Here is a 26493-nt window from a genome sequence, read left to right as displayed (position 1 = left end):
TGCTCACCTTTCCACTTCCTGCGAGGGGGGGCTGCCTGCCCGACCTTACGTTACGGCTGCGTCGCGGCAAAAATAGGATTCATCCTAATTTTAGAGAAGCGCTGCGCCGAGCCGCTTCTAGGACGCTTCTGGGAGGCGTCTGAGCCGTAACGCGGCTCGTGTGGTGGAGTAGCACCCATTGACTAGAGTGGCCGCGATGCTTACGACCGCCGAGGCGCAGCCGTAACGTAACGCGGCGCAGCGCGGCGCGGCGCAGACGGACCCGGTGGAAACTGGGGGTCAGAATATGTGCAGAAAGGATTATGACATTGTGTGCATTAATGTGATGCATATAGTCTATGATGTGGCAGAGGTAAAGTGTCAGCGGGAAGGGCTATGATGAACATGTATGAGATTAATGTCTATGGTGCTATTTTATGCTACATTCCATGCTGGCTAAAGATACTGTCTATGCTTGCTAGCAATGTTTAAACGAAGTAAACTGGATATAAAATCCGCAAACAGTTCCACCCACTGTCTCTGCCACCTCCCTCCATGCCTGGTTCCTCCGGTTTGTATCCCGGTAAATTGTTCTTGTCATAAAGAACCGGGTGATTTGCTACTGTAATTTCTCGTTTGGAATATGAGGAAATGAACTGCGGTCTGGCTCTCCCAGTTTGCACGCGGTTTGATTGGCTAGCGCTTGTACTGTCAGATTTGCATAAACGGGATTAAACATTGCTACATTTTTGAATCCTGAAAATCCTGGAAATCTTCGCTTTGCTTCCCCACAATGCAGTTCGGCGAAAAGCAAGGCAAAGTGACGTTACCCCCATTCAAAGTCAATGGGCAGAGAAGCGTTGGAACTATGGAAGATTTTTTTAAAGCTGCTGTGTGGACGTACCGTACAGTCACGGCCCCTACACACGGGGGCGTGCGTTGTCGCTTGCCGGCGGGGAGGGCTGAAACTCGACCAACAACCAATCACATGAATCTCCCGCCCCAGACACACAAGCACGTGGTTTGATTGGCTAGAGCTTGCACTGGCATATGATTCGATTGGCTGACGCCTCCGTTGAGGCGTCAAAAGTTGAACATTGCTCTACTTTTGCTGCGAGCACCGCGAGAAAAGCTACGCTTTGCTCCCACAATGCAGTTCGGTGAATCGTGACGTCACCCCATTCAAAGTGAATGGGCAGAAGCGTTGAAGCGGCAACGCACGCCGCCGTGTGTAGGGGCCGTCAGAACGTAGTTAGCTTACTGTAGCTTAGTTTAGCTTAGTGCAAAGACTGGTAACAAAGAAAACAGCTAGCCATACTCATCGCTAATAAAATCTTACATACCACCTAAAAACTAAGATTTCAATATGATTTGTTTAAGTTTTGTCTGATTATTTTAGCTATCTTACCTTACTTTGGCAAGAAAGTGAAAAGGAAGCCAATGATTAACAATAATATGAATGGTAAGATCATGTCAGGAATAGAGCAGGGCAATAAGAGTTTACCAAATGGGCAACATCTTGTGGGGATCATGCTGCATTATATAGCATTTGGTAGTGAAATTCCATTAGATTGGCAAATTGATGGACCATGATGAATTGCCTGTAAAACGATGTGCATATAACTACTATTTGCACAAACCTAATATCCTTTGTCTAAAACCCAAGGACACACACACACACACACACACACACACACACACACACACACACACACACACACACATACACACACCGCAGTAGAGTACAGCATGGCTATCACATGGAGCATTCCATCATACTGTCACTCACATCTGCTGGCCTCTCTCATTACCACACCCTCTTGATTCTACCTCTCTCCTTTACCTCCCCTTCTCCACAACCCCCCCTTTTTTCTCCCCTCCCCTACAACCGTCCCCATTATTCTCCTTTTCTTCCTGGTCCACAGACTATCCTTCCATGCCAACCAAAATGAATAGAATTCATGAGGATTCATAGGTGGTGTGGAGGCAGGTGGACATGCTTTCACAGCGTTGTGATGTCCTCAGAGCCTCAGACATCATGTTCACAGTCTGAAAAAAGGCCGCAGAGTGGATTCAATACACCTCACATGATTGAAACCGAGAAGTGATTTTTCACATGTGCACACCGGTTAGAGTGCCAGAATAAGACAGCAGGCATGACTCTCTTTTTTCACCTCTCCCTGAACCTGTGAAAATGGATTGGTGGAGAACACCATTGTTGCATTTCAGCGACTATACAGTATATCCATGGGGGCTCTGTCTGTTTGGGAAGAAGTAGTTTGCTGCAGTCTCTGCCGCTCCCCTCCCTCTGCCGCTTCCAGTGAGGGATAAATGACAAAAACCATGTCAGGCTGCTGATGCAAAGAGGATAATTAGGATTCACGAAACACAGTTTGTCCTCAAAAGCAAATCACTTCCCTGGTGCTCTGGGGCCACCAAGGCACAGATCATTTCATATATCAGCACCTAGCAACTGGCAGATGGAGTGAACTTAGTGCAGGCTGCCAAAGCTGATAGGACACTGCAGGACTGCAAAATGAGCTGTGATGATTCCCCTGCTGAGGCCAACAAGAGAGACATACCTCATTAAGATGCAGAGCATCCTCGAATGCTCGGCCACACTTTACAGCACCGAGTTACGCCTTGCAAAAATGTTCAAAGTGCCACTGAAAACACACTGTCTGGAGCTCATGCTTGCAAAAATAAACAGCAGCCAGCTTGGTCATTATACACTTAGTTGTGTTAGAACATTAAATATGAAAGAAATAAAAACCCCAAATAATGTACAATATTATGACATGTAAAACAGCAAGACTATTTTCTTTGACATCTATTGCAGCCAATGATATCTGCATTGATAAGCTGGCAAAAACACACAGTCAACCATTGGAAATTCTGTATTTTTTCTCCTTATAATATCACCATTTCAACTGCATGGAGAGAGGGAGGCCATTAAAACTGCACCTGTTGTGAGGGCGTAAACATGTGTTCCTCATAACCATCTATCATAAGCCTGACTGCAAAAACACTTTTGTAGTACAAGCAAGCAGAGGAATATTCTCATTACAGAACTCTTGCCTGCCCTAAAGGAAATCAGTGGTGAATATTGTCCTTTATCTGCTTTTATTTGGTATGTACGGGAGTCCCTGCAGGCCCGCACCACAGCCTCCTGATGCTGAAACTCCTGCTAGTACATTCTGGGAACATACCAGCCTGCTTCACAATTTCACCGCACCTCGACGCCATACATCATCGTGTGACCAATTATCTCTGATCTCCATCCATCCTCAACCCTTTAGCTTATCGCCCTTCACATCACAAACCCGTCGTCTTTGTCTTTTCTTCCCGTTACTCTCTATAATAATCTCGCGCTTATTTCATTAGCCTGCTACCTATCCAACTGCTGTCATACTGCTTTCGTGTTTAACAAAAACACAGGTGGAGAGAAATTGATTGTTCACTTGTCCAACAACCAGAGGAGGAGGCGAGATGATAAGAAACGGTAGCGTGGGGAATGAGTGAGACACGGATAAAAGACGCTGCAGGAACAGAAGAGGAGAGAGACAGGAAGCAGAGACTCCTGGGACGGAGCGGCAGGGCTGTGGAGAGAGGGGCTTAATTTCCCAACACCATCTGTTACCATACGCGGGTTGAAAGCTCCACTTATGTCAAACCTCCCACAACCACACAGCAGTGGAGCGGAGAGAGACCCCTCTTTTCCCTGTCGGTCCCATGCTCCTTTTTCCTCCTCCACACCTATGCAACCCACTCACTGCCGTCCTCCTCAGAGGCACAACACACACTTTAGCTGAGATAAATGAATCCATGGTTCTTTTTTCTGGGTCATGGTTGGTTTATGAAAACATAGGTTATAATTATTTTGACGCCAACATGTCATGGCCCTTTAAAACATACAGTATTTGCCCGTACAGCATTTCACTGTCAACTTAAAGTGGACCTATCATGCTATATTTGAATAATATAGTGTAGGACCATACCTATATAAGGCATATTATACTTTTTATTTTTCAAAATACCAAACAGATCATGCATTTTAGCCATTCCTCCTGTATCAGATCCGCTGCAGCCCCTTTTTAAGAGATTTGGGTATGGAGGAAAATAGAGAGGGTTGTGTTTTCTGACACTTGGTGAGTTCCCTGGAACACCGGGGACACATATTCATGTATAAAAGATGTACAAAAGTGCATTTTGCATGATAGGTCACCTTTAATCAATGATACAGGAACTGTGGTTTCTGTTGTTTTGTAGTCCAAATTATCTTGATACATTTTTGTTTAATCTTAGCCGGCTAGCATCGATTGAAGGAAAGCCCAGAGGCAGCCTGGTATATGGGCCCTTATAAGAAGGGACCTACAACTTAAAATGTGTCAATGGAAGTGCCTCCCAGCTACTGTTTTTCCTGGTGGTGTATAAGCACTCAGGAGTGTGACCTACATTCAAGACTTTGTAGAGGCATGAAAATGTGTCAAATTGCAGGGCTATTGTGCCTTTTAATAATAAAGCTCTTGATGACAGTGTTACCTGAAGAAAAGTACAGTCACATGTCATCATTTTGAGCACCACAGTGAATTAGTCTGTATTTTTATACATAAACATGTAAATGAGCATTATTTCTTCCATTGACATATGTTGATTCTGCTTTTTCACCTTCCTATAGGAAGTAAACATTTCCCCCATGATACCAAAAAGGAAAATTCCCCAAAGGAAGAGGTGGTTGGAGCTCCTGCATCTACGACATGAGGAAATGCTGATATTCATAAAAGAATGGGGAGGCGTGGGGGGTTGCCCTGAGGACAAACCATACACTGGCATTTTAATCACTTCATTTACACACACTCTCAGGGTAGCTCTATGCAAATGATCTGTAAAGGTCATGATGCAAAGAGGGATATCTATTCTGTTCCAAACAGTGTTTATAAACAGGAAAAGCAATTAATCTATACACAGCCAGGCTTATCTGTGTATGAGTACAAGGCAGTCATCAGGGCTTTGCCTCCAAGATAAACTACTGATGAATACCTTATCCAACAGGTGAATACTTCCACCATATGTGAGGGTATGCAACTAGGTTTGAATTTCCTACAGTGAAGGGAGTCCTCATGTGGCCATTTTGGGTTACTACAGCTACATCTTTTAACTAATTCAAAACCCATCAAATGTAATATGTTGAGATTACATTTTACTGGTCGATACGTGTATAAAAAGTATATAATGTGTCAAATTGGTCCACACATGGAGGACTTAAAGATCTCACCAGCCAATCAATAGAACATCTTAGCTTTTGGCCAGTGAGTGAAGCAAATCTAACACGGATGTTTTACAGGAATCATCCCTGATCTTATTTTGATCCATGCCAGTAAATCATAACGAAGCCAAGTTTGTAGTGAGGTTACTATAAACGAAGCTCAAGTTTGTGCATTAACAGGGGGAAATATTCATTCAAATGAAGTAATTTGAGCAAAAAGGGCATTTAGTCATTTCAAATCATACCAATTGCTTACTGATGCAATACGCCCATGACAAAGCCATGTAAGCTGCTTTAGGAAGGATAAGTCAGGGGGATACTTTTTTATAAACAAAAAGGAAATCCTGGGAGCAATCTAGAGCTGAGCAATCCCTCACTGAAATGCAGTATAGATCCAGCAACTTTTAAAATGGTAGAAGTAACATTAGTTTTTAAGATAAAAAGTTTTTTTAGATGAAGTAATAGGGTGCCAGATAGAGGTCCTGCTTGGGATAGGCATTTACAGATCCCCAACATGCCAACCAAATGTCTCTAGAGCCACCAAACCTAACATTAATTGAATTTGAAATATAGGCTTCAGAAATACATGTTTTTTTTATTAAGAAAATACACTTTGACCAAAACATTTTTTTCCAGATTTTATTGGATGATAATATACAAGAACATCTTGAGCACGGAGACCCTCCCTGGCTGTCCGGACTCACTGTAAGGAGACAACAACATAATTAGAAGAGAAAACTTACTACAGTAAACGGAAACTTATTGAAAATATGAAGTCAACAGGGCAACTTGAGACAACAAAAATTAACACAGTATGTCAGACAAGACACACAGTTTAAAATCCAACATCATAGATCAAGGTTTTATAAAAACATTGTTATGAGTTGAATAAGACGGTATAAAAGAAACACATTTCAGTTCACTGGGAGGCTTCTAGCTCAACACAACACTAAGAACCAATATCCACATGCTACACCCAGGTCCTGCTTCTATTCACTACAGATCTAAAGCTAAGGGATATGTCCATTATAGCAGACCGGGGTACAAAGGACTGGTGGAGGGTTAACCTGCTAACAGGCTCTAAGAAACAACATGGGAGAGTGGGGTAAACACTGAGGGGAAACTGTAGGGTGACTAAGGTGTGACATGCAGGTCTATCTGCTTTGGATGTGCAACACATTAGCACACCATGCTGTTCTATACCTGCGCACTGACACCTCATTTCTGCAAAAGAAATCCATGAGAAGCAAAATCAAGAACAAAACATGAAACAAAATTAAGTTAATGGAACATGGAAAATAAAAGATCTTTGAATTAATTTGTTGTGGCTGTTGACAAGGCTGAACAGAGTCAATGTTTAAAGCCAGTTGTGCTGAAGACATTACAGATGCAGCTGTGTGGTATCAACAGTCTATGCTAGGTGGCTTTAGGTTAGAGATCGGTGCCACAGGGTTCAGGGGTAGGCAGGTTCTACTTTGAGTAAACTACACCAGGAGTGTGGCTGTGCTCAACTAGACACATTCTTAGTGGACTAACACTCACAAGATCTTCGGAGCTCATTGATTTAATTGCCAACTATAAAACTGTTTCTCCAGAATCACCTGAAAGCACTACCAGAGACAAGCTCACATTTTATTTGGGTTAAATTATTCCAACTTGGACTAAAAAGGGGCATTTGGTTTCCAAGACAGGGGTTTACAGAACTAATATTTATCAGCTCAAACTAGTTATTATTAAAAGCCTCGAAAGTATTGGCCAGTGGGTCAAATACTTTCACACAGGATGCCTCGTGTACATCCAGGGGGAGTGCATTGGGACTTGGTGCGGGGTAAAGGGATTAGCTGGGATTCTGCACTCCTTTATATGCACACTGGAGTTAGTCCATCTATGAACAACATTTACCTTCTACGGTTCCCAAAGAACATTTGATACGAATGGAAAGATGGCAAAGGAAATTAAAACGGTAAAAGTCGTGAAAAGAGATCAGCAGTGTAGGGAAAAGAATAGGTAAGAAATGACAATCAAGAAAGAATAAGTTGGACTAAATGAAGCCTGCTTTGGCTTTTCTGTTCTTTGCTTAGATTAGAAAAGACAAATATGTTTACAAATCATACTATCAGGAGAAGTCTGAACTACTTTTTTTAAACAGGAGAGGAGTTTTAGTGACCATACAAAGGATAAAATGGTTACAATACCTTTTTGCCAGCAGCGCCAACACTGGCCTTCTTGGTGCCTCGTACTTTCTTCATTCTGTTCTTGCGTTCCTTGCGCTGCTTCCTTGAGGTCTTCTTCTTCTCATAGAGACCATGCTAAGGAAAAAAAAATTAACACATTTTTAATCTAAATACTTAATTAATTGTGACCTATGGATTTTAATCATGTTTTCGCAATGACTTCATGCATTTGTACCACCCATGCATGTTCATGGCATCACAATGTGGATTGATGATAATATGAAAGCTGCATAACAAGCACTGAATGAAGCACTTTAAAACTGTAGGGGGGGGGGTCAACATTTGTCCTTGCCTATTTAGCTTTTGATAAAGATGACCTAAACTGCCTCCATATGAAAGGCCATTTCAACATTACCCACCAAGCGTGTTGATTGAAAGTAAGGGAAACCTACTTGCATTTCATGGTACATCTTCTCAAGTGTACCTGTTCCAGCAATTTTAACTGATAAGTGCTCTACAAACTACTTAACATGATTTACATTTAAAAATGGGGTATATTCAGTGGGCAACAACTCAGTATATAAGAAATGTAATCCCAAAAAGGTTTGTAGGGATTTTTCATTGAGAGAAAAGTTTTCATCTTGCTGCTTTTGATTGCTAAGCTCACAACATGTATCGGCTCTATGCACCTCATGCTTTTGCAGGAGTACCTAAGGGCCTCCTGTTGAGAAAATGGGTGACCCTTGTAGTTTATGTTTCCCCCCTCCCCTCCATTGTCTGATCAGATGAATTCAGGACGGGTCACTACTTGCCGGGCATTAAGTTGAATAGAAATGCAGTATGCTGCTCTTTTTAAAACAACATAGGATGCAACAAAATGTCAAGTTAAGTGCAACTCATGTTATGCAACTTCCAAAAAGCAGTTTGATTGGGGACAGTTTCTAGAAAGGGATGCCTTCTACTAAAAAAAAACATTGTGAATAAAACTCAAAGCAAAACTCACTCTGGCCAGTCTGTGTTTGGGTTCATTCTTCTTTGCGTAGTCTAAAGAGTCGTAAACCATGGCGAAGCCTGTTGTCTTGCCACCACCAAACTGAGTCCTGAAGCCAAATACGAACACAACATCAGGGGTGGTCTTGTACATCTTGGCGAGTTTCTCCCGGATTTCAGTCTTGGGGACTGTGGCCTTGCCGGGATGCAGGACATCGACGACCTACAGAGAGAGAACAGGCAATGAATGTATGAATGCAAGACAAAAAACCTATCTTATTATGTTATTAACACAAATACATGCATACAAGTGCAGTGCTGTTTGAAACCTTACCATTTGCTTCCTCTGAAGGAGCCGGTTCGTCATGAACTTTCGGGACCTGACTGTCACTGTGTCATTCTGAAGAAGAGAGAAAGTAGATGATGTTCACAATAACATTTGACAACTTGAAAATGTTCAAACGTTTCTACTATTCTCAACACTAACAACTAACATTTTGATCCAGCCATTGCATGTACATGCTGTCACAACATTATCTTATAGCTTCTAAGCTAACATACTGGCTAAGATAGCTTACTAACCAGGCAAATGTAAAGCTTTTAGAGCCTCAATGCAGCCTGTTTTTTTTAATCAACTTTTTACCAGTCTAATACATTTGAGCATAACTAGGGTTCTTTAATGTTCCTGTTCTCAAACATGAGGGCCCGGCCATGGCTACCTGTGTAGTGAATGCTAACATTAGCCGCTCAGAGCTAGCATTTTGTGATTCTTTATAGACTTCTAAACAAAGCCCAAATACTTAAATGTTTCTTTGAGTGACAGAGTATGTTAAAGACATATATTGCTTAGTAAAAGCAAGGTAGAAACTGTATAGGCTATCCCAAAGGAGGTATATACAGAGTGTACAACGTCCGGGCAGGCATCAGTTAGGTTAGCATTTGGATGGTGGCTGATTTTATGCTTAGATACTTTTATACCACATAAATATTGACATTATACTGTAGCTAACACTTAAACGATCACATTATGGTCATGATAAGTGTGCAGATAGAAGGATGGCCTCGATGATCAACGGATTTTACTTTATATTTTATCGCAAGACTCACCATCTTGACGCCGGACTCGCTCAGGGACGTAGAAAAGGAGGAAGGACCAGCAGGCGGCCGAATAAATGCCTGCAGAAAAATGGAGCGGGCACGCAGTTGTGTTGCCTGATGTAAAAGCGTAAACACAAATAAAAAACTCGCGAAATTAATTTAATTTTTCTTAGTTAACGTTAGTTATTTGATGAAATACAATCGTTTTTCAAATATGTTACAATGAATTTATAAACATTAGACATTTCTTCTTTCGTCGCCACAAAAGCAAACAACATATTTTCATATCAGCGTTCATACTGAAAAATCGATATTAACACACACACTTTAAAGAACAGAATGGGCCATGTGACTGGCAAATTGGAAAATGTAAAGTCTAATGAAGGTAAACCGTATAGACTATGAAATAGGGGTAAACTTGGGGTAAACTGACATTTTGGTGGAAAACACCATCTGCGGTTCCTCTTTAATCCACTAGACGTCAGACAAGCAAACGTCTATTTATTATTACCCAGTCAATAATCACAGTTTTTATTAACAGACTATTATAAGAGGGACATGTAGGTATGACCATGTATAGAGTAATACTTTGCCCAGAAGGAAATCGAACTTGGGTGTGTATACAATTGAACAAATATAGTCTTATGATTTGGAAAATTAATTGATGCAATAAGACGTTTGCAAAGACATTTTATTTATAGTTAAGTACTTTTGAGGTGACATTTCAGATGAGAATAAGGCTCCGCTCATAGCATGAATCTGTGATATATTTTTGTTACATTCAAAAAAGCAGATTACAATTAAAAACACAACATCTTAACTTCTTTCTTACGGAACTTTATTGATCTTTCAGCAAAAGTGTCCACTGGCATTGGAGTTTCATTTAAAATAAAGTTACTTAAATTCAGAACAGAAAGTTACAGTAAGTTTGTTTCAAATCTCTTTCAACACACAATGTTAAGCCCTCATTGTGAAACCAAACGGATTTGAAATAAATCTGCAATATGAATTATGATGCCGTAATAGAAAGCAAAAATGTGCAATGCAAATTGGTTTTCAAGCAACTCCTCAATGTGTTTATCACCAGAAATAACCCGAATGAACTAAAATGCCTAGAAAAAAGAAAATCCTTGATAGACATAATTTAAGCCATTCGGTGGTTCCACTCATACAGAGAAACAAACTTGTGGTGGGAATACATTTGAAAATAAAAGGGGAACTTCATGATGATAAAGTTAGGAGTTGCTACTTGGAAAGGGTACAATTAGCAAACTGATTGTGGTGCAAAAGAAAAAATAAATAAACTATTGGGACTCAAACAGCAAGTGGCATTATTTTAGCCACTTTGCCACCTGGAGCTCAAAACCCCAAAATGGCACCATCACACTTTCAAACTTCACAGCTGCTTTAGGAAGAAAAAAACATAATAAAATCAAAATCCATTAAAAGACTTTTTTTTTCGTCTTAAGTGCCAAGTACAATGTTTCCTGTTCAATGTTACAGTGAAAAAATAAACATCTGTTGGAAAGTACAAATTGATGACTAGGAACCTAGTTTTAGTTACTGCATTTGGTGTAAAGTAAGGCATGGACAGACATTAAAATAATATGGTAATGTGGGATGATTTAAGGACACTGGAGTCAGATTTGTAGATTATGGGACAACATCTATCAAGCCTGACGCAAACAATGTCTTCTGGTTCTCTGACACTTTTTACAAATCCAAAGGCTTGACAGTGCTGATACCCAAACAAATACCTCAATACTAAGAAACTGTATTCAAAAATAAAATGCATATAAAATATGTGGATTATTTAAAGTTTTTCAAAAATCTTGTTGTATTTTACTTAAAAATTACCATTGGGATATTAACCATTATCACATTAATTGAAATGTGTATCTGGTGTGGACACAGAAGACTGACAGATATTGCCAAGTATTCCTCCCTTTCTTAGATTTACCTAATATCAACACAAAGACCTTGTCTACAAACCTAACCAGGTCAAAGTCACATCAAATCTGGAGAAAAGGTATTCACTTTTATCAGCAGGAGAGAAACTGTTAAGCCAGATCGTCATAGTGATGAATTGAAAGGCTTGACATTGACTTTTAAATGAATTGTTAATAAAATGCTTGTTTTTCAGTATTATAAATAATTTTACATCATAGTGGGAAATACAATAATTTGATGATTACAAAACATTTAAAAACAGCCTAAAATTCACTCACATGGGCTTGTGGTGTTAATGGGAACTAGAGTCTTGGAATGGCATGAAATCTTCATCAAATTGCAAAATAAAAACAAGACAGCGTCCCTTTGCATACTATCGCAGGAGATTTACCAGACCAAACAATTGAGAATATATTATGGAGCTTTGAAGTAGAACCAAATAGCAAACACAAACTAAAATCACTTAAATAACATGCGTCTTCAAAACCAAAATATGTGATGAATATCAAAGCTTTTGAATAATTCTAAGGCTAGTACTAAAATTACCACTTCCTCCACCAAATTATCTTGGAATTTTGTCCGCTTTACAGTGTGCTCTGTTAGAGATCATAACTCACAGAAAGCTGGAAGATGAGTGCTAAAATCCGCGGATTGGACAATGTGTTTCGGTACACCATTTTGAGGCCCGCTCCTTCAATGTGTGTTTTTTTTACAGTGACTGGTATCAATGGAAATCTATACAAATGAACGTAGTTTCCAGAGTTGGCGACACTGTACCGGTTTGTATGATACACTGATTTCCCATGGTTTACACACATTACATCCAGCAGCGAGACAGAGAGCTAAAGAAGATGCCATGAGGGCTCACAACATTGGTTTCTACAAGCCAAGCCACTGACATGGGTGATGCCAGGTCATATTCTTTTGCTGGTGGAGTTCCAGTCTGTTAGATGTCCATTTCAAACTGAGCATCATCACCTTGAAAAGAAGAAACAACACGTTTATTGAGAAAGGTATGTTGAAACAGGTTGTGCTTCTTTAATATCATAATGGGTATTAAGTGGAATAATTACAGCTTAACAACAGAGTTGGTTAAATGTTTGAGAAAAAAGATGGTTACTCAGACAGTATTGTAACTCTTACCGGTTATGGGCTTGCCATCATGTTTGTTTTTGATGTGGTTGTTGGCTTCGTTCTTCTTGTTCTCTCTCAGGACATTTGGGCTGGTCACTCCAGGAATGACAGGCAGGTGAGCCGGGGGAGTCTGGGCAATTGGAGAGTTACGTCTGTCCAGTAGGAACTTACGGTCATAGATGATCCGGGTTCCTGAAACACAACACGTATCAAGTTACAGTTATCGTGCTCTATCCTGGGAAGCATCTCATGCCGGTGCTATCAAATGAGCCGTGAGTCAAAGGGCTTGTCATCATCAAGATGAGCCAGATTAAAACCCTCTCAAAAGGCACCAACATCTTAAAATAAAATATACATTTTAATAAGATGTAACTGCATCTTTTAACATTTTTTATTTACATCTCCATCCTGATGGTTGTATTTTATTTAAGTCCTTTTGCTTAAGGGTACTCCGCATGTTTTGATGTGTTAAAAAATATATAAAGAGTTCCGCTTGGCTGTGTTTTGCTGCTTCCTGTTGATCTATATGTCTTCTGCAGTCACTCGAGAAAGCATTGTGTTGCTGTCTTTATATTGTATTGCTGTCTTCTGTAAATATAATCACCTTAACTGGTATATAATATCTCACTGAGGTAACCAGCTGACTAAATACTGGCACATTTACAGACATTTTAATTAATGTCTATTGCCCTTGTGAATAAATGAAAGGAAATGCAACTAAATGGGAACTATAAAAAGCAAGACATGGAGGAAGATAGACTTAACATCGAACTTGATAGCCTTGCTTTCATAACAGTATTTATCACTCACATTTAATCAGAGTCACTGACCTTTTTCAGAGTACACACTTTAACGTGTCACGGCAGAGCTGCACAGGTGGAACTAATAACGATATCGGCGGCACAGTTCCAGCAATAATTGCATGCAATGCAGTGATTAATTTGATCTGCAGAATGTGTTTGACAGGTCAAGATGTACTGTGACCAAAGGCCGTTTAGTTTTACTTAATATGTTTTTCTCTGGCTATGAGAACCCTTCAGTGGTCTATTTGCCCCCTAGTTTTTAAACCACCGTTTTAAACAATAATTCCATAACATTCTCAAATATGATGGTGGTTTATATATGAAATGGTCAGTCAATAAGCTGATTGACATCAAATATACAAGCAAATATTACTATGATTGATTCTTAGTTTTAGTCCTTTTCAAGCTAAATGCCAACTAAAAAATGTTGGCTCAAGCTTTGGTAATGTAAGATTTTCTGCTTCTCTAGTAAACCATGCAGGTATACTTTGGGCTTTAGAATGTTGTTGGAATAAAATAAGATGTCTGAAGAAGTCACCATGGAATGTGATATCATTTTCACTAAAAAATAAAAAGCTAAAACCTTTGTCAGAAAGTCTATATTACATTGCTATGCAGAGTGAATCTGTTTAGATACGTACAGTACAGCATCCTTGGTGGATGTATTGCACATCCTTATCTGAAAGGCCTCCTATGAACTCGAAGGCAAATACAAATCCAGCTATGCATAGCTGACGCACAGTAAATGCCTTAAGCTGTAGATTATCACAGTCGTGTTATTCATAATCATAGGTGGCAAAGAAAAAATGTCCACCTTTTTTAAATATTACTGCACAATGCCATCATCAGAATCTCTGCGCTGCAAATCAGCCAATCACACAGCCGGGAGAGAGCGAGGGGGCGGGGCTTAGCTTTGTTTTTGTTTTGATCGGGATGACACGGCAGCCTATAGGCCACTGTTACATGAGCAGTGAAAGGTTTTGTGAGAGTACAAACACCACAAAATGACAATTATCCTCCATTTTCTGAATAAAAACTATGCGTAGTCGGGATATCCCCTTACCTCCGGGAGTGGTAGAGAATAAAGTGCCTCCAGGGGTGGTACAATAGTCATGAGGTAGCTGCGTTGTGTCGTTGATCAACACCGTCCTGGTCGGGATGGCCCTGCTCTCGCTAAACTGACGACTGGTCGACATCTTCAGTTCCGATTCGATGACAAATCAAGCCGTTTCAGAAAATAGGGGTGTTTATTTCCCGACGGACGGTGGAAACCTGGGCCGTTTCCCACTCTAATATCTCCCCAAAGCTTTCTTGTCTCTCCTCTCGTCCTCCCAGCCGTCAGCACCGTCCCCTCCCTCAGCAAAGGCAGGAAGGACGACAGGCAGCGGGCGGATGTTTAGTCAGCATCAGCATGGTGCCTGCCTACTTTCTACACTCAGAGAAACATTTGTTTTTACAATATCTGCAGTTTTGGTACTCAGATCCTTTAAAAGTAGCATTCCTGCAGTGTAGAAATACTCAGTTAAGTAAAAATCCTGCATTCTAGTCTTACTTCAGTAAAAGTACAAAAGTATTATCAGCAAATAATCATCTGTTTAAAGTAGCTAAAGCTGTTAAATAAATGTAGTGGAGTACAAACATTAGTTCCCTTTGAAATGTAATGGAGTAGAAGTATTTGTAGCATAACATGGAAATTCTCAAGCAAAGTACAAGTCCCTCAAAATGATACTTAATTGTACTTGAGTACTTAGTTACTTTCCACCTCTGAATATCTCCAGGCTTATAGAAAATAAAGTAAGCTACATTTAAAAGTGTTACGCTGATTTTTGTGACCTGTCAGATTGTCATTTTTCCCTACTTTAACTCAATCTTCCCACCACACATACAACTTTATCGATATATAATTGGTTTATTCTTAAATCCTAATAAAAATGTTAAGGCATGAATATTTTTCTCATGTTTTACTAAAAATTCAAATGGTTAGCTAGCCGACTGCAGCAAACAGTTCAAGTAAATACATACATAAATGTATATACATATAGGTGTATTTATAATATTGAGGTTTGGACTGGTTGGACAATACAAGCTTTGGGAAGCTAATGGCAGTTCTCACCATTGTCAGAAAACTTTTTCAAACCCTGTTTGTTGAGTCTTTCAGTACCAGGACGGATCTATTACTTGTTTTTTCCCAACTTTTTTTAATCTTTAAAGTGTCTCTGATCTGATTCCATGCGAGATCATAGCCACCCTCGGCAGCTTGTAATAATGAAATAAATGGTAGCATAAAAACAATTATTATTGACTCAAGACATACACTATGTTGTAATTATTAACATCTTCAGTATTTAACATATAAAGACAGGCAAATATAGTTAAACAAATACAGACTATTGCAATACTGCAAAAATAAACTATATTTAGATAATACTTTGATAACTACTATACAAGATGACATTGTGTAGTGTGTGACATTGACAACAATGATTGTTCCATTCATCCTTATAAGCCTTATTCAGTTCTGCTTGATACTCAATTCAAACTTCCACTTATAGTTTTGGACAGGCCCAGTTCCAGAACAAAATGACTCTTCTGCATCTGAGATTAGAGAGGGTGCAGTGGTAAAGTGATATTTTTATAAGTGGGGAGTGGACCTAACACCAAGTTAAAAGCATCAATCTGGTGCACTTTGAGAGCAACATTAAGAGATCTATGGATCTATGTGCTCTTTGCTTGATTCATGCCTTCCCAGTCCCTTACGATGGGCGATGTAAGTGATGAAAGTGGGGGATGTTGGCTTATCAGGCGCCCGCAGCTTACAGAGAGAGAGAGAGAGAGAGAGACAGGGCGGGGATTGTTGTTAGCTTCTGCTGCGCTAACGGATAAAATAAGCTGTTTCTACAATAATGTGGAGGGAGAGCTCTCTCCTGTCAGACTGAGAGGCTCAGTGAGGTAAAGGACTCTTGAGTGTTTAGATAGTTCACTTTAGTCTAAGAAGTTATCTCAGTGGGTCTCAAACGGTTCGATCACAATTTATGTAAACAAATATTTCCAAGGCACTCCTTTATGATTATTGGGATAAATATAAACAGGTTTGAAATCATTTCAATGCATACTATAGGACAGTAAACCAAAAATATCGTTTAAAACTGAAAAAAAAAAAAAATGCATAAATAAATGTTAACTGGTAAAATAAGATATGAATGAACCACACAAATAAAATAAGTTACATGTATTTGTTATTGGCTATGGTAGGTTATTGGTTATGTTCACATATTTATTTGATTAATAAAAAGTAAACCGATCTTTTTCAGATGGGTGTTTAGAGTTGTACCCCCTAGATCAGGTCTCTGTAATTGTGTGCTCAAAGTGCACCAGATTGAAGCATTTTACTTTAAAATGTTCAAACAAATCTTCCCGGGGGGGCATACCCCCTCATACACAATACAATATACAATATAAATGTATATAAGCTGTCCACCATGTCAATAACTTTCTCTTTTTGTAGTGTATTGGTCTTTTGTAGAGGTTTTTCATTGCCAGCTAAAATCTTAGGGCAGCAAATTGGTCAGAACCAGCCCTGGTGTTATCCCCACAGCACCCCCTATTTGAAACATGTTCCCACGGCTATGTCCACGACAGTGGCCGCGGGTAACGTAATGTCCCCATGATCTGAACTGTTATTACCTGCAGTAGATGCAGTGTTACTGCTGGCGATAAGGGCTGGTTGCTTTAACCATTTTCTGAGTTCCATCATTGACTGCTGTGTAAGCACCTTGCAGATGATGAACGCGCAGCGGCACAGGTCACGCGCACCTGACATAACGTTACTTACCATTTAAATTGACCAAATAAATGCAGCAGACAATGTTATTTAACCACAATTACAATTTATTTTATTTCAACTATATTCTGCTTCTTCTTCTTCTTCTTCTTCTTCTTCTTCTTCTTCTTCTTCTTCTTCTTCTTCTTCTTCTTCTTGTTATTATGTCATTTTTTTCACCTTTAATTTTTCCAATGAGGGTGCATAACGACTCAACTGAGGGTGCAATGCACCCTTATGCACCCCCGTAGAACCGGGCCTGGTTTAGCACACGTTTTTTATAGTTTCATTTGTCGAGTTAGAAATGTCCGATAGCCTCTGGAGGCATCCTATGCAGACTGCGCATGCGCGGTGCCCTCCCTCTCTACACTACCTAAAGCGCAGACGCTTCCTTCCGCCGCCATCCTACATCCCAGAGCCAGACAGCAACACTAACCTGCACTAAACATGAGCTACACACTGGAAGAGAGGGGGAACCTGCACTCCCTGAACTACCGTCTGTTCTTCAGTAAGTACAAACTCACTTTAAAAGACAGAGTTGTGTCATTGTTTGCTACTTTTATGTCTTTTTACAAACCCTTCTAGCTGGCTACATTCTCCACGTGTCACTTATTCATTCATTGTTTCTGGTTTGTTTAGTCCTTATGTTTTAGTGTTGACATTTGTCTTACTCTGGAGGATTACAAGCAAATCTTAACTTGTTTGAACAGTCATAATTTCTCGGTTTGAGCCTTTACATGTCGCGGTAGCCAGTTGTGCCCGGTTTCGCCGGTAGATGACTTGTTTTCTGACATAACGTCTCAGTAGGTCACACAGTTCACGTTGTATTCTTCAGTGAAATTACTAGAAGGAAGTTGGTTATATTGGAAAATCGTGCAAGGGTCATAAACACGTCACCCAGCACAACATCATAAAGGCTTGCAGTATGTGAGGCAACGCCCTCTCTGATTGTAATGTAATAATACAACTGTAATTGATAAGGCAAAGTTGGGGGTAAATATTGAACCTGTTGAATTCAATGCTCTTTTTCAGTAAGTTTCACAGACCGATTATTTATCATCCTTGTTTATAATTGTTATATTGCTATGTCATAGTCATAGTTTTTATAGACAAACCCAGGTCAATTTTGGGGCTGTCAGAATAAATCCAAGTCACTATCTTCATCATCAAAATGCAAGAGTTTAAGGAATTTTAATGCAGAAAATGTTAATCTCACAGTGAGTAAAATAAGCCTGTGTACTCCGCTAACTTTGGTTAAGTAATAGTGAAAGCCTTAGGCCTAGCAGGATGCAATTCAATGTTTCAAACAGCTGATCTGGCACAGCCTGCTCTATTGCGTTCACTTGCTGTCCGAGATGTCATTGAACCATTAATGGGCAAAGAGGTCATGATATACAGACACAACATCATCAACCTTTAGCAAACAAGCAACTCAATGGCACACATACAACCATGAAGTAAGCGTTAGTGAAAAGCTATGTACTGTCTTTGCAATCCACTGGACACTATGATGATGATGATGATGAGGATGTGTTTTAATCAAACTGTTTTACAGAAAATGCTGAGGGAAAGTACATCTCACCATTCCATGACATACCAATGTATGCAGATGAGAGTCAGGTGAGGCTCAATCAATCACCTTTACCCCAGTTAATATATGAATAATATATGTATTAACATTTATCAACTGCTGAAACCGTAGAACTGCCACGGACATGTATTTGTGTGGACAATGAACTGGTTTAATTAATGCTCTCTTGAATAACAAGGTCATTAAGGGAGGCCCTGGCCTTTTGTAACAACTGTAGATGATGGTTTATCTTATCTTTATGAAACGACAAATCATTTTAATGGAAAGGTTATGGCCCAAGCAGCCAGTAATGTGCTAAACCATTTCAGAATAGTTTAACATATATATAATGATGACTTTGTGTCTCTCACAGAACATCTTCAACATGGTTGTTGAAGTACCCAGGTGGACTAATGCAAAGATGGAGGTATGAGTCTTACATACTTTTGCAGCTTTGTTTTTTGATCCCTATACATTTGTGTAATCTTTCTTCTGAAGAATAAGAGTTTATTTACATTTCTGGCATTGTTATTATTGAAATAATGTGAATATTTAATGTGATTTCCAGTCATCAATAGTATTTTATTGCAACTGGGTTCACATGTGAAGTTTCTCTGTTGCAATAGGAATTTACAAAATGCACTTTTTAACATGATGAAAGTAACTTCTTGTGATTTTAACGCTTATCACTTCTTTCAAAATAACAATTTATTTTCAGATTGCTACAAAAGAACCCTTGAACCCTGTGAAGCAAGATGTGAAGAAGGGTAACGTGAGATACGTTGCCAATGTGTTCCCACACAAGGGCTACATATGGAACTATGGAGCCATTCCTCAGGTACGTGTCTTGAAACTGATGGTGTAAGATCAAAGCTGCCGAGTGTTTAAAACGTGCCAATGTTGAACTCAGCTTTGTTCTGTGGTGGTTGCAGACATGGGAAGATCCCTCACACAAAGATGAAGACACTGGCTGCGTCGGTGACAACGACCCCATCGATGTCTGTGAGATCGGCACCAAGGTACAAGACTTAAATGTTTATCATCTCTTTTGTCAAGGTTGATATAGATTTGAAAAAGGATAATACTCCTGATGATAACAGAAAATAAACTGCAAACGTTGTCTCTAGGTGTGTTCCCGCGGGGAGGTGATCAAAGTGAAGGCGCTCGGGATCCTGGCCATGATCGATGAGGGCGAGACTGATTGGAAAGTGATTGTAATCAACGTGGAGGACCCTGAAGCCAAGGACTTTAACAGTAAGCACGTCTGTTATTTTTCCCTTTGTCTGAGCTTCCGAGCAGTGCTGCGTCAGTCATACTGAACTTGTTTTGTTGTCCCAATCTCTGTTTAGACATCAGTGATGTTCGGCGGCTGAAACCCGGCTACCTGGAGTCCACCGTCGACTGGTTCAGGATGTACAAAGTGCCCGATGGGAAACCAGAGAACGAGTTTGCGTTCAACGGCGAGTTTAAGGACAAGGTCTAACACACTCCCACAAATTATTTTTCTTCCCTGTCAGAGTTGTTTCTGTCTTGCAAAAATGCTCCGCTTTGGAAGGTTAGACTTTCAAGGAACTGCAGTTGGCACACTAGACTTTAAATTAAATGATTTACAGATTGTTATTGTGTGAAGGTTATTGTTAATCTAATTCCTTACTTTTCAATTTATCGCGTGCTGTTTTTTGTGTTTCAGGACTTTGCCATTAAAATAATCAAGAACACTCACATCTTCTGGAAAGACCTCATTTCCCAAAAGACCAATGCTGGTGAACTGAACTGGTAAACACGGTTCCTACTGCTTTGACCCCAGCTAAAAAAATACAATAGAAAATGTAAACTAAAATGTTATGATTTATTGATTGTAAACTATGAATTTCTGTGTCTTGCAATTCAGCAAAAACATGTGTGTCTCGCCCAGCGGCAGCTCTTACTTCTGTTCAGCGGACGAGGCTAAAGCTTTGGTTGCTGGGGTAAGTTTTTTGCAACATGACCTCTGTCAACTGAAGGCCTTTTAGCTTCTTGATTTTTATAACTGATGTTTCATTCTGTTTTCAGACAAGTGTTCTTGCAAAAGAAGAAACTATCCCCTCATCAGGTAGATTTTAAAAATAGAAAATATTTATATAATGACTTGATTGTTAGATTCCTGCTGAATTTTTTCATCTGATGTGAGATTGACTGTGATTTTTTTTTTTTCATTTGCAGTGGATAAATGGTTCTACTTCCAGAGGAAGTAAACCGGGAGTGGTTTCGATTCGAGTAGAGTGAAAGGCTCCTCGTATAAATACTTGATCTTACCAATGGGAGCCAATGGAATAACGGGACGTGGATGTTTTGGTTTGGGCTGTTTCTGTGTAGATTGAGAGATAGTGGTTAGATACTGTAGAGAAAGTTAAAAAAAAGTACTAATTTCTTGACCAACAAATTTCACATATTTAAATCTCTTTTGACACAAGTTGTCATTAACAACGTAAAGGTGCTGTGCCTTTAGATACTTTTGCCATCATGTATGAGACTCTGAACTGCTTTAATAAAGCTTCTCTTTAAATTATCATCAAAGCGTGATATCTTTCTGCATGCCACTTCTATGCAACGTCATTTATTCTAGATTAGGAGAAGAGCATTTTAGTTTCTAATTTAGGAAGTTCAAATTTGCTTTACTTTGTATTAAAAACTGATTTTGACTGACGTTTTCATTGTTATAATGCTGCCACCTAGTGTTCAGTACTCCACACTACTTTTCTTTTGCAATGTAATAATTAGTATACTTATTATTCTCACATGAATATTTGTGATGTGTGTTTGGTCATTACTTTAGATATAGTATTTAGATATGTGTGCACTCTCAGGTGTTCAAATCTTCTCCTATAACATTGGTTGTAAAGGTTAAAAAATGTAGGTATAATCAGAGTTTATATTGACCAATAAGACTATAAACCCAGACAAAATGACAAATAATTTAAAGAAATTGAGAATTTTTTGTAGTAGTGCATATGTGGAATTCTTCAAGAAATGTGTGAGTAAAACCTGTTCAACATGATCTTAAAATATACAGGGACATTGGTATTTGGGTCAAAACCATTTACAAATAGAACATTGTTAATATTGTTGTATTATTAAATATAACCCCTTCCAAAGTTACTGAAGTATAACTCCTATATTAGAAGAGTGAGAAGAGCAGTATTTTTGTTTAAGAAAAACATCTCTGGCATGTGGGCTGCTACCGCCCTCCCTGTGACGTATTTCCGGTAAACTGTCAAACTCTGCTACATGTCAGTCGACGGGACAGGCTTGGACGAAAAACCAGCGGACGTGCAGCTTGTAAATTTGGCAGATCCAGGTAAATCACACATTTAACAACAAGTTTACTTAGTTACCTTTTCCCACTTAGTTTTAGGTGTATTGTTCTGCTTGTTGAACCACTTTTCTCACATTTTAAAGGTTTAGTTTAGTCATTTTGGTTCACTGCGCGTTGTTGTTTTTTAAATGTATCATTGTTTACTGTGACAGCTGATGTCGTTACTACAAGCTACACGTGATAAGCCGAACCGTGTCGATCATTGTAAAATCACTGGAACAAGTATTTTTGATGAGCTCCGTCATTAGTTTACTCTCCTGTCATGTTTTTATTTATGTATATTTTTTAAGGATTACCGATTTGAGATTTGCGTGCAAAAACAGCTGCGATTTCTGTCATGACTACGGACATTTTTAAGGGTTAACGCAACACAAAGTCCCTGTTGTGTCTCAGTGTTAAATCCACAGACTTAAGAATTAAACGCCACATTTTATGAATGGAGTTTGTTGTTTACAATTGTCTGAAACATGATTGTATGATAAAGTAATTAACAGTTGGGTAATTTCCCAAAGCCCTAGTCACTGCAGGCCTCACTATTCACAGCAACAAGCACATCAAGTATCACGTAGAGTGACAGGTGTGTTTGAGTGTGCAGGGGGAGCCTGCATAGATCAAGTGTCCTTGCCACAACTTGTCATAAAAATAGTCAGAGGAAGATCAGTGTGACTTAGTTGAACAGTTCTCAGAACAAACCAGCATCAAAAATCCTCTAAAGAGTGTGTATTGCTTAGTTTGCCCCCCCCCCTTTCCATTTATGATTTAAAGCTTGTGTGATTAGAAAGTGATTACACATACCAGCAAGGTAATCCAGGTCAGGAATATTGATTAACAATAAGCTTCTGTGCTGGATTCAGTTGTTTCGCAACTGTACATTACTTGAGTGATTGTACATTTATTTGCAAACATTTTCTTTCTTTGTGCTGTTATATGGGTTTTCATTTACCTGTGAATTATGACACCTTAAAAGCAACTCAAACATGAACGTATTGCTGTGCTGTGTTGTTCTTTAATGTGCCATAACAAATCATTTTGTTTGTATGATCTAAATTACAGGCAGTCCAGAGAAATGTCTTTCATATTTGACTGGATCTACAAGAGCTTCAGCAGTGTCTTGCAACTATTAGGTAAAGTAATGTTGGACAGAAAACGGGCAGTAGTTTTTAGCCAGTCTGAATGAATGTCAGTCACTTTGTCAGTAGAAATCAACCAAGCTTTGGGGCGAAATACCTAATAATCTATTAATAAAGTAGTGTGTTTCCTGTAAATATATTCACCAATTCCTGCCCAAACACTAACAACTGTGTACATCATTTATTTGTGTTATCTATATTTCCAAAAACAGTGTGCATAAAGGAAAATAACACAATTAATTATAACTTCATCGTACCCTGGGTCAACCCCCCCCTGGTGTTTGTTATGACTGTGGGACCTTCCTGTGCTCTCCTCCTGCTCATCATCATACACCGTTATTAGTCATTTTATATTACTTATTGATTGTTTTCTTCTTGTCCTCAGGGTTGTACAAGAAGAGCGGCAAGCTAGTGTTCCTTGGACTTGACAATGCTGGAAAAACAACACTCCTGCACATGCTCAGGGACGACAGGCTGGGACAGCACGTGCCCACACTGCATCCAAGTACATTCACACATTTCACATGTTGTCAGCTCAGCAATTGGCCTTGTGTTACTTGCTTCAACACTTGTCTAAGGTCAGTGCTTCCCCTCTGTCCTCAGCATCTGAGGAGCTGACCATAGCTGGGATGACCTTCACAACGTTTGACCTCGGTGGTCATACACAAGGTAGGAACAGGTCGAAACTCACACTGACAGATGTCTGTTACATAAACGCTGATTTTGTGTTTCCCTCACAGCACGAAGGATCTGGAAGAACTACCTCCCAGCCATAAACGGCATAGTCTACATGGTGGACTGTGCTGATCATGAGCGACTAACGGAGGCCAAAGTTGAACTGGATGTAAGTTACTTGTGATGATTTCATTTGTGTTCACAACAATGTTTTTTTGTAATGACCTCTTTTATAATATTTCACTCTTTCTGTCTGCAGGCCCTGTTGACAGATGAAACCATCTCAAACGTCCCGGTCCTCATCCTGGGGAATAAGATCGACCGTCCAGAGGCCATCAGTGAGGACGGACTCAGAGGAATGTTCGGTCTTCATGGACAAACAACTGGAAAGGTGATGAACATGATGAGAATTAAATTATTTAAAAGAATGATAATGTCAGTCAAGTTTATTTTGTATTTGTACACTACTGAAAATAGTAGAATTTGTATTTTATTTTCTCTGTTATTGCTTTACGACTTGAATAAGTAGCATATTTGTGTCCTGTAGCTTCACAAATCACTCAAGGCTAGACCTACATTCCTTTCAGCTCCTGAGAAAATTGTATATGCACTCACTGTTGCTCTTAGATAGTGGAAAACGCTGTGTTTCTAATACAAATCTGAATAGCCATGGGCAGGCATGAGAGTGCTGTTACGACGCAGTTGGCATAGTACTGGCTCATGCACATTTTTCATCATTAGTGTTTATTGGGTTAACCACCTGCTGTCTCTCGGCAGAGGAAACAAGAACAGAGACAGAAAGGAAGAGGGATGCAAAAGTGAGGAATGATTAATGTCATTGAGTCAGACCGCAGCCCTACAAATATCCCACTACAGCATGAAGACATGTACAGGTTTAAAATCGTCCATAGGAAAGGTTATTGCCCTTTTTTGGGTTGTGAATTATAATCTGTGTTTTTTGTTTCTTTTCAGGGCAAAGTGTCACTGAAGGAGGGGAATTTGAGGCCAATGGAAGTTTTCATGTGTAGTGTGCTGAAGAGACAAGGATATGGAGACGGTTTCCGCTGGCTCTCCCAGTATATTGACTGATGTGCGTTCTTTAAATAACCTTGTTTGCCATGCTACCTGTGCACACAGACATGTTTTACACAACACTACCTGCCGTAGAGCGATATTTTGATAAATATACTTTATTTAGGACTTTGTTTGTGCCTGTAGGAAATGTGTTTCAAGTAGTGTTTTGTGTTAATATACCATGTATTCTTTATGAGTTTGAAGAAATCTGTATGTCATATCAACCATACCACAGCTAGTCAAAGATTAAGTTAGGAATAATCAGTCTGTGTTGTTCAGATTGAGTGTGGAGAGTGATCTTCATGGTGTGGTACTCTTAAGAATGTGTCTGCCATATAGAACATGTCATCGCTGTGAACCAGTTTCTGACCCTGGTTTATTTTTAGCGACTAGTGTAGACTTACAGTGAAGGTCAATTTGGTTAACATTTTGTACTGGGAGTTACTCTTCCTTGGTTGACGATTCATATTATTATTATATCTTTATATTTAGCTGTTTTTTTCAAAAATAATGGGAAGTACTCTAGGTTTTGTCCAAGAATGTAATATTGCTTCTGGAAAGTGCTGCAGAGATTTGGTGCCATATTTCCTAATAAGGAACGTGTTAATAGTGAAGCTTGCTACCTCCAAGGACACAGACAGTTCTAATGATAGTAGGTTTTTTCAACCATTACAGGGTTTACCACTACAGGCCATATATGTGACCATAAGTGCATTAACTGACATTTTGCTGTGAGGAGCTTTATCTTCAATGGTTCAGAATATTGTTAAATAATTGCAGTATATATTAACTGCATCAGCAAAGCCAGGTGATGTAACAAACTCATACAGTACTTGGATGACAAACTACCTGTCTCATGAAGAGTTAGTTGCTTTGTAACAACTTGAGTACTTTGTGATTAGTAGCTGTTCACAACATGCAGTGATACTATGAGAGTACTTGGGCTGTGATTAAAAATAGAGCATGAAAGGACTTAGTGCAATATTATACATTATTTTGTATATAAGCTCTTATTTATATTTTGCAATACAAACATTGGCTTTCCTTATGTTACATTAAGCACTGAAGCAATGTATCTGGTACAAAAGATAGGTCTTATTGCTATTCAATGTGTGAAGTTTGAGCATAATAAATATTTCTGACAATCCTTTAAATCTGTCTCATTTTTAAAAGTATAGTAAATTGTGTGATTCAACCTCAATCCAAACAATACTATTATAACTTTATCATTTTCTAGTTCTAACTGGTTTTAAGATAAGATGATTAAAATGCAATAAAATGTACTGTTAAACACAATTAAACGTTTAACACATTTAATAATTTTAGATAAACGTCTAATCTGTCCTTTTTGTAGGATAATTTCCATCAGCTGAACAGCCCATCCGTACATAATAAGTACTTTTGAAAATATACTGGGGTGCTGCAGCACACAGAGCTATCGTAACATAAACACTGAATAAACAACTGTTAACTGT

General features: G+C 39.2%; 4 protein-coding genes across 5 annotated transcripts; 2 read left to right on the top strand and 2 right to left on the bottom strand.

Moving 5' to 3' along the window:
- Positions 1-5869: 5869 nt before the first annotated feature.
- rps24 (ribosomal protein S24) lies at positions 5870-9564 on the bottom strand. Of its 2 annotated transcripts, XM_010784226.1 has the most exons (6): positions 9517-9564; positions 8744-8809; positions 8423-8632; positions 7441-7554; positions 6449-6469; positions 5878-5948 (listed from the first exon to the last, which is right to left on the bottom strand). In XM_010784226.1, the coding sequence occupies exons 1-5, from the start codon at positions 9517-9519 to the stop codon at positions 6464-6466; spliced, it is 399 nt and encodes a 132-aa protein (XP_010782528.1). In that variant the 5' UTR covers positions 9520-9564; the 3' UTR covers positions 5878-5948; positions 6449-6463. The 2 variants fall into 2 exon arrangements, with proteins under 2 accessions (XP_010782537.1, XP_010782528.1); XM_010784235.1 differs by lacking the exon at positions 6449-6469 and having other exon boundaries at positions 5870-5948.
- Positions 9565-10180: 616 nt separating this feature from the next.
- On the bottom strand, positions 10181-14776 carry eif4ebp2 (eukaryotic translation initiation factor 4E binding protein 2). Its single transcript, XM_010784215.1, has 3 exons — positions 14458-14776; positions 12601-12783; positions 10181-12435 (listed from the first exon to the last, which is right to left on the bottom strand). The coding sequence occupies exons 1-3, from the start codon at positions 14588-14590 to the stop codon at positions 12404-12406; spliced, it is 348 nt and encodes a 115-aa protein (XP_010782517.1). The 5' UTR covers positions 14591-14776; the 3' UTR covers positions 10181-12403.
- Positions 14777-17585: 2809 nt separating this feature from the next.
- ppa1b (inorganic pyrophosphatase 1b) lies at positions 17586-21335 on the top strand. Its single transcript, XM_010784204.1, has 11 exons — positions 17586-17722; positions 18770-18834; positions 19158-19211; positions 19503-19622; positions 19717-19803; positions 19912-20038; positions 20134-20261; positions 20475-20560; positions 20676-20751; positions 20837-20876; positions 20987-21335. Exons 1-11 carry the CDS (start codon positions 17662-17664, stop codon positions 21016-21018), a joined length of 876 nt encoding a protein of 291 aa, XP_010782506.1. The 5' UTR covers positions 17586-17661; the 3' UTR covers positions 21019-21335.
- A 684-nt stretch (positions 21336-22019) lies between these two features.
- Positions 22020-26172, top strand: sar1ab (secretion associated, Ras related GTPase 1Ab). Its single transcript, XM_010784191.1, has 7 exons — positions 22020-22121; positions 23193-23263; positions 23655-23774; positions 23873-23938; positions 24010-24113; positions 24204-24335; positions 24917-26172. Exons 2-7 carry the CDS (start codon positions 23206-23208, stop codon positions 25031-25033), a joined length of 597 nt encoding a protein of 198 aa, XP_010782493.1. The 5' UTR covers positions 22020-22121; positions 23193-23205; the 3' UTR covers positions 25034-26172.
- The last annotated feature ends 321 nt before the right edge of the window (positions 26173-26493 follow it).

Source organism: Notothenia coriiceps, unplaced genomic scaffold, assembly GCF_000735185.1.
Source record: "Notothenia coriiceps isolate Sejong01 unplaced genomic scaffold, NC01 NC01_scaffold00000668, whole genome shotgun sequence".
NCBI classification, from domain to species: Eukaryota; Metazoa; Chordata; class Actinopteri; order Perciformes; family Nototheniidae; genus Notothenia; species Notothenia coriiceps.
The sequence above is the reverse complement of the archived record's forward strand: the minus strand, read 5'-3'. Positions and strand labels throughout refer to the sequence as shown.